General features: G+C 46.7%; 1 protein-coding gene across 1 annotated transcript; it reads right to left on the bottom strand.

Moving 5' to 3' along the window:
- Window positions 1–332: 332 nt before the first annotated feature.
- On the bottom strand, window positions 333–7,674 carry LOC130071104 (uncharacterized). The gene is made up of 7 exons (XM_056235719.1): window positions 7,446–7,674; window positions 1,999–2,257; window positions 1,777–1,922; window positions 1,121–1,400; window positions 899–1,038; window positions 702–793; window positions 333–443 (listed from the first exon to the last, which is right to left on the bottom strand). Exons 1-7 carry the CDS (start codon window positions 7,672–7,674, stop codon window positions 333–335), a joined length of 1,257 nt encoding a protein of 418 aa, XP_056091694.1.
- Window positions 7,675–11,137: the final 3,463 nt, after the last annotated feature.

The following is an 11,137-nucleotide window of genomic DNA, read 5'->3' as shown; positions in this document are numbered from 1 at the left end:
GTTGGAAAGTTCCTCTAAGACTCTGGTTCAATCCTCAGGGTGTTGGAATGCATGATTCACCCTGGCACGGCCCAGATACACTACATAAAATAAAATATATACTTTTTACAAAGAAAGATTACACTTGAAATATTAGTAAAATTGCAATGGTTCTTAACCCCCCCCCCCCCCCCCCCCCCCCCCAATATTGCCTTTGTGAATTTGGTGAATTTAAGAAAGTGTTGATCTCCAGAGTGTTAATTTTCTTTACCACAACGACCTGTAAATAAAACATTTGCTTATTACATCTCTTGCCAATTGAACATTCCTATTTGTGCAGCTTCTTTTATAAGTCATGAAGACTCACCTTTAGCATCGTTCACCTTCTGGATAAACAGTTTAGGAGTTTGAGTCCATCGCAGTGTCACATCTGTGAATCCTCTATCAGCAAGAGCAGATCTCAACTGAAAATAACATTAATACTGAAATTATTAGAACAGTGGCCAGTTGCATAAACCGCTTGGACTAGTCTTACAAGTCAGTTCTCTCATTTTTTGTTCAAGACTGGTCAGAACTTTTTGAAGTCAGCTACATTTGTCCTCAGAATCTCAAAGAAATGCCTCAAACAAACTTTATCACATCACTTTAATTCCCATTCAACCTTCATGGTTACCGTAAAATACCATTAGCTCTTTAAGGTTGAATTGGTTTCTTTCTCTCACCTGTTTCAGAACATTTTCTCTCATTGAAGGGTCAGTCAAATCATTGTTGGTGTTAAACTTCATTTTTACAAATGACCTTTTTAAACAGGGACCTAAACAAAGATACATTCATACATGTAAATATATGAATTAGTTGACTGTGTTCATTAAAAAATCCTCACTGTGTCTTGAAGACAAAAAATATGATGATGTTTTACCTTCTCCATAAACCTCCAGCTCACAGAGAGTGAGTCTCTTCATGTCTCCAGGAATGATCAGATTCACATAACGTCCCTCCATCCCGCCACATGAGTAGTTGTAGGACTCGCCTGCTGGAATAGCAGGAATAACAGCACATCTACAGACAGAGAGAGAAACTGATAAAGGAGATAGTGTGTTGAATCTTTTCTCTCATGTTCTTTCAAACTCAAGAGTCTCACATGGGATTGTTGTTGCCGTTGTTCTCCAAAGAGTTCCCGATGCGAATCTCCGCTCCGTTTATTTGTTCTGCACAGCAGTCTCGTCTATTAGTGACAACCACTTTACTAACTCTGTAAATATGTCGCAGATCCAGCCTCCACCACGGGTTAGTCTGATAAAGGGTTGAGGAGCATCCCGTGTACAACTGCTGGAGACCTCGATTACTGTCAATGGCCTTTCCAGCAAACCAGCTCCCAGATGTTGACGACTGTGTAGCGGCGCCATCTAATGCCAGATTTCCTGGGAAAAGATTAAAGTTCTGACATGTCTTGACACTGAAAGTTTGAACATGCACTTGTGAATGAGATTTGAGAGCTACAGGATTATTGATAAACACCAACTTGAGGTGAATTGAGTCATTTCCGCACCAACTTTTTTTGCTCTTCCTATGTTAACATTTTCCCCACTTCCTGTAGTTAGAATTAAACAAACACTGACCTTCCTCACAACAGGGACACATGCATGTCTCTGAATAATCTGACAGTAAAAGAGTCCGATTATTGGCAATAGAGTTGGAATTTCGTCATACTGGTTTGGGAGGATATGAATAAAATGTAACAATTTTCAGTTTTGTATGGCATGATATATTGAAAAGTGTTCTACAACAATGAATTACCTGCTAAATACCCATAGACTTCAACCTCACTAACAGTAAGAATCTTCTGATCTCCAGGAATATGGACAATCACGTAACGTCCCTCCATCCCGCCGCATGAGTAGTTAGCCGTGGCTCCAGATGGAATAGTGGAAATTACAGCACATCTACAGAGAGATAATCTGTTATCAGTTTCTGTTTATCTGCAGCCACATTAATCAAAACAGTCAAAGAAAGCCTCACATGGTGTTGTTGTAAATGTCCAGAAAGTTCCCGACACGAATCACTGCCCCGTTTATCCTGGTATAAAAAGAGGGGGTCACTCTGTTAGTGATGGTCACTCTGTTCACTCTGTATACTTTCATCAGATCCACTCTCCACCACGGGTCGGTCTGCGTGTTAGTGTGGGCATAGGTTTCAAGTACACCATCGACTGCTTTTCCGGGATATTGGAAATCGTATGTGGATGATTGGGTGGATGTTTGCATTAATGCTACGTTCTCTGAAAGAAGACCAGTAAAAAGACAGTTTTATTCATTCTTGTTGAACATTAGGAAAGTGGGTCTTTAAAAGCATTTAATTGAAATAAAATGCCTTAGTGTTTTTATCTGTTATCCTTATCTTATTAACTAAACCTAAACCACTAAAAATATATATTGAAAAGAAATTAAATCCAAATGGCATACTAAAATTATGTCTGGCATATTACGGTTATATCTGGCAGTTCAAACAAAAAGAATAGAAAAAAGATAAAAACCTATTTGAAAGCAAAGAGATCCTTACCTTCCGCTCCATTCACCATTTCTTGAATCAATAAAAGCCCTGAGGAAAAAAATTATTTAAATGAGTTCATAACAAGGTTCTGCAGCTCGTAAAACTTTTCTCCAAATAATTCACTTTGATATAGTCACTAATAAATCGCACATCATCTGCATGATAAAGGCATTGTAAAACATTGTTCTGTGTATTAACACAGATGGAGGAAACTACTGATATTGACAATAATCTGCATCATGCAAAATACTGTCAACTGAAGTAAGATCAAGATGCTCCTGTGAATTTTTTGCCTCCCACAACCACCAAAGCTTGCGGGCCCAGCCCCTCCTGTAATTGATGATATTGCTCCTGTGAAAGTCAGGAAGAACGTCCCGGGTTACGTATGTAACCCTAGTTCCCCGAAGGGACGGACGCTGCGTGTAATCGCAGTGGGAACGCCCCAGCGTGACGCGTCTGAAGCATGAATGAAATCAGTCAATGGAGAGAATGAGCGTACGGCGAGTGACGTCATAGACCAGGAAGCTATAAATATCCCCTGAGCACACAACACGCCAGCTTAAAAGTTACTGAAGCAGCGACCCAAGGGGATGCCGAGAGTATGGCAGGACACGCAGCGTCCGTCCCTTCGGGGAACTAGGGTTACATACGTAACCCGGGACGTTCCCCTTCAGGGACTACCGCTGCGTGTAATCGCAGTGGGAACGCAATACCCACATCCCCATACGACCAAATCCCCGTCGTGTGTCATTAGGAGACACAAGCCGACGAGAGAACCTGAGCCCCGGGAGTGGAGCTAAGGTCAAGGGAATAAAATCTGACGAAAGTGTGCGGTGAGGACCAGCCTGCCGCATCACAAACGTCCTGAAGAGAAGCTCCTGAAAGAAGAGCTGTAGAGGCAGCCATACTCCTGGTGGAATGAGCCCTTACAGCCAAAGGTGAAGGCTGATGGGCCGAACCGTAAGCAAGCGAGATGGCCTCGACCACCCACTTGCTCATCCTTTGCTTAGATGCAGGACACCCTCTCTTAGGTGACCCAAAACAGACAAACAGTTGTTCCGATCTCCTCCACAGAGCAGCTCTGTGGACATACGCATCTAAAGCCCTAACAGGGCACAGCAAATTAAGTTTCCTCTGGTCTGACGTCAGAAAAGGCGGAGGACAGAAAGCCTGCAGAACTATAGGTCTAACCAAAGTGGTCGGCACCTTAGGAACATAACCTGGTCTCGGACAGAGAAAGGCCTTAACCATACCAGGAGCAAATTCCAGGCACGAGGGAGCCACCGAAAGTGCTTGAATATCACCAATCCTTTTTAGAGATGAAATAGCAAGAAGAAGGATAGTCTTAAGAGTAAGAAACTTTTCCGAAACTTCCTCGATGGGCTCAAAAGGAGCAAGGGAGAGACCTTCTAAGACGATGGCCAGATCCCAAGCTGGTACCCTTGTGCGAACTGCAGGCCTCAGCCTCAGGGTGCCACGAAGGAAGCGAGATATAAGTGGGTGTTTCCCGAGGGAACCTCCACTTGAAGGGGCGTGGTAAGCAGCTAAGGCCGCCACATACACCTTCAGTGTGGAGTGGGATAACCCTGTGGAGAGACGGTCCTGCAGGAAATCCAGCACTGTACCAACCGGGCAGTTAACTGGGTCCTGCTGGCGCTCTCCACACCAAGAGGTGAAAAGTTTCCACCTCGCGGCATATAACTTCCTCGTGGAGGGAGCTCTGGATTGGAGGATGGTCTCAACGACCTCAGCCGAGAGACCAGAATCTATGAGCTGGGCCCCCTCAGAGGCCAAGCCCACAGCCTCCATAGCTCTGGACGGGGGTGAAGGATCGACCCACTCGCCTGAGAGAGCAGATCTCTCCTGATCGGTATCTCTAGGGGAGAACCGTCGAGGAGAGACAATAGGTCCGAAAACCATACTCGGGCCGGCCAGAACGGGGCTATAAGCAGGAGACTGAGCCCGTCCCGGCGAACCCTCTCCAGAACTCCTGGGAGCAGAGCGATCGGGGGAAAAGCGTACAGGCGTGACCTCGGCCACGGATGTACCATAGCATCCAACCCCAGTGGGGCTGGCTGGCTGAGAGAGAACCACAGTGGACAGTGTGATGTCTCTCGGGACGCAAATAGGTCTACCTCGGCACGACCGAAATGTCCCCATAGGAGCTCCACCACCTCGGGGTGAAGACTCCACTCCCCGGGCCTCGGCCCCTGCCTCGACAGGATGTCTGCCCCCTGATTCAAATACCCCGGGAGATAAATAGCTCTGAGAGAGAGAATTTTCCCCTGGGACCATAGAAGGATCTGACGTGCCAGTTTGTAAAGCGGGCGAGAACGCAGACCCCCCTGATGGTTGATGTAAGAGACCACCGATGTGTTGTCTGTCCGGACAAGAACATGGTGGCCTCTTAGGTCTGGGAGGAAATGTTTCAGGGCCTGAAACACTGCCAACATCTCTAGACAATTTATGTGCCATAGACGGTGATGGTCCCCCCACAGACCCTGAGCCGGGCGACCACTCATGATCGCCCCCCAACCCGTGAGAGAGGCATCTGTCGTTAGCATAACGCGACGACAAGGAGCTCCCAACACAGGGCCTTGGGACAGAAACCAAGGATCTTTCCACATAACCAGGGCGCGATGACACCGTCGCGAACTCATGATCATGCGAAGCGGATTTCCCCTCGGGGAGAATCCCTTGGTTCTGAGCCACCACTGTAACGGTCTCATGTGCAGGAGGCCAAAAGGTATCACGTTGGACGCAGCTGCCATGAGACCTAACAGTCTCTGGAACTGTTTTACAGTGGATGACCGGCCTAGCTTGACTTGATCTACTGTGGCAAGAATCGAAGCAACACGAGCAGGTGACAATTGTGCCTGCATCGTCGTCGAATCCCACACTACACCGAGAAAAGTGGTTCTCTGTAATGGAGAAAGAACACTCTTCTTGGCGTTGAGTCTCAACCCCAACCTCTTGATGTGAGCCAGAACGACATCTCGATGCCGAACCGCCTGTTGTTCCGATTGAGCTAGGATTAACCAATCGTCTATATAGTTCAGAATACGGATGCCCTGCAGCCTGAGCGGAGCTATAGCTGCATCCATACACTTCGTGAACGTGCGGGGTGACAGTGCTAGGCCGAACGGAAGAACCCGATATTGGTACGCTTCGCCCCCGAAAGCGAACCTCAGGAACTTCCTGTGTTGAGGGAGGATAGATACATGGAAGTAAGCGTCCTTTAGATCTATCGTGACAAACCAGTCCTCGGATCTGATTTGTGACACGATCTGTTTGAGAGTGAGCATCTTGAATTTGAGCTTTCCTACAGTGCGATTTAAGACACGCAGATCTAGAATGGGACGCAGCCCTCCATCTTTTTTCGGAACGATGAAGTACCGGCTGTAGTATCCTAACTCCCTGCTGGGTGGAGGAACCCGTTCTATAGCCCCTTTTTGCAGCAGAGTTTTTACCTCCTGTTCTAACACCAGAGCCTGCTCGGGGCCCACCACCGTGGGCAGAACCCCTCTGAACTGAGGTGGACGCGTTCTGAACTGAATAGCGTACCCGTTCTTTATAATATTCAGGACCCACTGAGAAACATTGGGAAGCATTTCCCATTCCGCCAGGAACTCTACTAAGGGAACCAGCCTCTCGAGGCTGGCCTCTGGATGAACATCCCGAGTGACAGACACAGCGCCCTGTAACATACTGGCAGGAAACAGCTGGTCTGAACACTCCACAACCCTCCTCGGAGGGGGCGAGCGTCCCTCGGGAAATCGCTCGCCGAGTCTCTCTACGCCCTGTGTAGGCAGGGTTAGTAGAACAGACCCCTGAGGGCATCGGGAAAGACAGGGCACCGTGTTCTTGTGCGGTGAACTCAAGTCTCTCCCGATGGGGACCACCCTCAGAGTCCTGACGTTCAGCCCGTCAGGACTTTTTCGACGCGGCCTTCCTGGCGACAATGACTGTCCTCAGATCAGTCCTGCCCCGAGACGGCCGCGCCGGAGAGCGCCCCGCCTCGTCCCTCCAGTTTCCCTGCGGGGGGGCACGAGACGCGACACTCCGCTTCTGCTGTGCTCTTTTTGAAGAGGAAGAACTCGACGGCTGGGACTGCCCTTTTCGCTCAGCAGCCCCAGTGACACGTATTTTGAGAGGGATGAATTTAGAAAAAGCAGCCGCCTGTTTTTTCTCTTCCTGGAACCTCTCCGTGACCGAGTGAAGAGCGTCACCGAAGAGGCCCACAGGCGAAACAGGAGCATTTAAAAGGAGAGACTTATCTTTTTCCTTCATCGATGTCTGACTCAACCATAAGTGCCTTTCTGTGGCCACCATGGCTGCCATAGATCGACCAATAGATTTAGCGGACTCTCTGGTGGCACGCAGAGTGAGATCAGCAGTTTGCCTAAGTTCGCTAATCATATCAGCCGAAATTTCACCCCACTCAGAAACATCTTTGAGCAGGTCGGCCTGATAAGCCTGCATAATAGCCATCGTATGCAAACACGCAGCCGCCTGCCCAGCCGCCGAGTAAGCCTTCCCCACCAGCACAGAGGTATTCTTTAGTGGTCTAGATGGAAGAGCCGGCGCTTTAAGTGAAACCGAAGAAGCAGGAGAGAGATAGCTAGCGAGCGTCTCCTCCGCCTTCGGCATCGCCACATAACCAGCAGATTTAGCACCAAAAATGTTACCATAAGCATTTGACTGATTCGTGTAAATTCTGCTAGAAACCGGTCTAACCCAGGTCTTTGAAACCTCAGCATGAAGGTCTGGGAAGAACGGTAAGCACCGGCGAGACGGTTGAGGACGTGCAGACAGAAATCTATCATCTAGTTTGCTTTTAATTTTAGAATCCTGTCTATCAGCTGGCCACTCGATACTGAGCCTTTCAACAGCCCGAGATAACACATCCATCAAACCTTCTTCATTTGCAGTATAATGTGTCACACTAGAACCCTCTGATGCAAAACTTTCGACATCCAGATCCTCAGAACTGGATAATCTTAATTCAACATCATCATATGCCTCCACCTGGGCAGAAGTAACCGCCGCAGCGCGTGCTTCCGAAGCCGGGTGAGAGGCACCGGATCCCGCCGGAGAAAGCTGAGATAGGGCGGGGCCCGTCTCAACATCGCCGGTGAGATCCATCTGCGAACCCCAAGTCAAGCGCCGCCGCTCTGCCTCAACAGAAGCGGGACCCGAGCCTTGGGGAGCTCGCAGCAAACCACTCTCCTCAAAGAGCGATCGCCGCGAGCGCAGAGTTCTAAGAGGAAAGCGTTCGCAATGCTGACAGTCGACTCCCTCGAGAGCCGACTGGGCATGCTGAACACCCAAACAAGCCACACATAACTCGTGTGAATCCCCACCCGTGATGTATCGAGTACAGGGGGGAACACACTTTCTATACTGCTCGCTCATATTGGTTTTTTTATATATATATATATATATAGTGATAAACTCCTGACAGAACAGACAAACACAATCGACAGATTCAGACACACGCACAGAGCTGCTGAAGTGACAAAAGCTGGCGTGTTGTGTGCTCAGGGGATATTTATAGCTTCCTGGTCTATGACGTCACTCGCCGTACGCTCATTCTCTCCATTGACTGATTTCATTCATGCTTCAGACGCGTCACGCTGGGGCGTTCCCACTGCGATTACACGCAGCGGTAGTCCCTGAAGGGGAACAGTGGTAGACAAAAAGCACCTTGGAGAAACTCAACAGCTGTGCAAAATATGAAAAGACAATGCAGAAGAGCAGAGCGCATGTGGCGGAAGACAAAACTTGTAGTCCATTATAACATCTAGTTCAATAATTAGTTCAATTGGTTCATGCGTTCATGACCTCAAGGCTAGATTATTGTAATGCTCTACTGGGTGGTTGCCCTGCACGCTTAATAAATAAACTACAGCTAGTTCAAAACGCAGCAGCTCGAGTTCTTACCAGAACCAGGAAATATGACCATATTAGCCCGGTTCTGTCAACACTGCATTGGCTGCCTATTAAACATCGTATAAATTTTAAAATATTGTTGATTACTTACAAAGCCCTAAATGGCTTAGCTCCGCAGTGCTTGAGCGAGCTTTTAAAGCATTATAGTCCTTCACGTCTATTGCGATCTCAAAATTCCGGCCAGTTGATAATACCTAGAATATCAAAACCGACTGCAGGCGGTAGATCCTTTTCTTATTTAGCACCAAAACTTTGGAACAGTCTTCCTACCATTGTCCGGGAAGCAGACACACTCTGTCAGTTCAAAGCTAGACTAAAAACACATCTCTTTGACCTAGCATACACATAATACATTATAGACTTCTATAAATTCAATGTTAGGCTGCATAGATTAGGTCAGCCGGAACTGGGAACACTTCCCTTAAATCCAGATGTACTCGTTACATCATAAGAAGAATGGCATTTACGCTAACTTTAGTGTCTTTGTTTATCCCGAGGTTTTCCCGCAGCCTGCCGGATCCAGGCCGTATCCAGATCTGACGAAGGAGATTCGCCTGGACCCGATGACAATGCAGTGCTGAAGTGCCAACTATCCTCTCCCTATGCAGGATCCCTTTCCCACTCTACAGATAAAGCGTTGTTGAAAATCCGGTTCGCGTACCCCGATCAATTTTTAATGCGCATGTGAACGCCTTCCGGTCACAGGTTCGCATTTAAAGTCTGTTTAGAGAGAACGCCGTCGTCTTAGTGGCCCCTAATGTAATAACAAATGATAATTTTGCTGGAAGTGAATCAATCAAAACCAACTTTAGCTGGAAATAACATTATTCAAAAATCGCTATAAAGCCAAAACAATCTCTGTTACCGTAAATTGTATGTTTATCTCTGTAAAGCTGCTTTGAAATAATCTCCATTGTTAAAAGCGCTATATAAATGAAGATGACTTGACTTGACTTGACTTGACATCTACAAAGACAGCATCCATGCTTTAAATATTGAACTAGGCAAAGCTAGACAGACTTTCTTCTCAAACAGCAACTTAAACAACACACGCACTCTTTTTGCTACTGTAGAGAGACTGACAAACCCCCCAAGCCAGATTCCCAGTGAAATGCTCTCAGAAAGCAAGTGCAGTGAGTTTGCTTCTTTCTTCTCTGACAAAATCAATAATATCAGAAAGGTGATCAGCACATCATTGAGCCGCACTGGGGTCAGACAGATCAGACCACTACCTGAGAAAGTAGTCACTATGTCTGTTTTCGAAGAAATTGATGGCAAAATTTTGGAAGAAATCGTACAGCACCTTAAAACATCAACCTGCGCCCTTGACGCACTTCCCACATCTTTTTCAAAAGTGTGTTAAACAGCTTAGAAGCAGATCTCCTAGAAGTGGTAAATGCCTCACTTCTCTCTGGGAGTTTTCCAAACTCCCTGAAAACTGCAGTTGTCAAGCCCCTCCTGAAAAAGAGCAATCTGGATAAGACCATCTTGAGCAATTATAGACCGATCTCAAATCTTCCTTTCATAGGCAAGATTATTGAAAAAGTTGTCTTCAATCAGCTGAACAAATTCTTAAGCTCAAATGGATACTTTGACAATTTTCAATCTGGTTTCCGATTGCATCACAGCACAGAGACAGCTCTCATAAAGATAATAAACGATATTCGCTTAAATACTGATACAGGCAAATTATCAGTACTGGTACTACTCGACCTCAGTGCTGCATTTGACACTGTCGATCACAACATACTTCTTGACAGGCTGGAAAACTGGGTGGGGCTTTTCTGGGACAGTCCTAAAATGGTTCAGGTCATCCTTAGAAGGGAGAGGTTATTATGTGAGTATAGGAGACCATAAGTCTGAGTGGACGTCCATGACATGCGGAGTCCCTCAAGGCTCAATTCTTGCGCCACTCCTGTTCAACCTGTATATGCTCCCAATGAGCCAAATAATAAGAAAGAACCGAATCTCTTACTACAGCTATGCAGACGACACACAGCTCTACTTAGCCCTATCGCCCAACGACTACAGCCCCATTGACTCCCTGTGCCAATGCATTGATGAAGTAAACAGTTGGATGTGCCAAAACTTTCTTCAGTTAAACAAAGACAAAACTGAAGTCATTGGAAACAAAGATGAAGTTCTCAAGGTGAATGCATACCTAGGGGTCTAACAACTAAAAATCAAGTCAGGAATCTTGGTGTGTCTCTAGAGTCAGACCTTAGTTTCAGTAGTCATGTCAAAGCAATAACTAAATCAGCATACTATCATCTGAAAAAGATTGTAAGAATTAGATGCTTAGTTTTTTGTGTGGAATTAGTCTTATTGTGTGTGTGCTGTGATTGGACCCCACCTACGGATGTAGGCGGGGGCTGGAGGAGTTGAGCACGGAAGTGCAGAGCAGTGTGATGATGGGACTCGAGGCGGCCTGTTTAATAAAGACATAGTTGTTAGATAAAGCTGTGTACGCGCTCTTTCATGACATGGTGTCAGAAGATTAAGTTTCACCCACGACCTAGTTCAAATCGCCTAGAGTGGTATAATGTCCAAGTTCAACGCACCTGAGGCTTTCAACTTCGCACAGCCTGCGACCTGGCCTGCATGGATCCAGCGGTTCTCCCGGTTTCGCATCGCAACGAAGCTGAACAAGGAAAAC

The sequence above is a fragment of the Rhinichthys klamathensis genome, unplaced genomic scaffold (genome assembly GCF_029890125.1).
Source record: "Rhinichthys klamathensis goyatoka isolate OS25496 unplaced genomic scaffold, OSU_Roscu_1.1 h1tg000429l_1, whole genome shotgun sequence".
In the NCBI taxonomy this organism is placed as follows: domain Eukaryota; kingdom Metazoa; phylum Chordata; class Actinopteri; order Cypriniformes; family Leuciscidae; genus Rhinichthys; species Rhinichthys klamathensis.
Note: the sequence above shows the minus strand (reverse complement) of the source record. Positions and strands in the feature narration are given on the sequence as shown.

Bases quoted from the DNA above. Each gene is read 5' to 3' on its own strand.
- LOC130071104 (XM_056235719.1), bottom strand. From the start codon at position 7,674: ATGGATCTCACCGGCGATGTTGAGACGGGCCCCGCCCTATCTCAGCTT. The intron at 2,258-7,445 runs GTTTGATGGATG...GTCTTCTTTCAG, and splicing joins TTATACTGCAAATGAAGAAG to AGAACGTAGCATTAATGCAA. The intron at 1,039-1,120 runs GTGAGACTCTTG...CTCTGTCTGTAG, and splicing joins AACGGCAACAACAATCCCAT to ATGTGCTGTTATTCCTGCTA.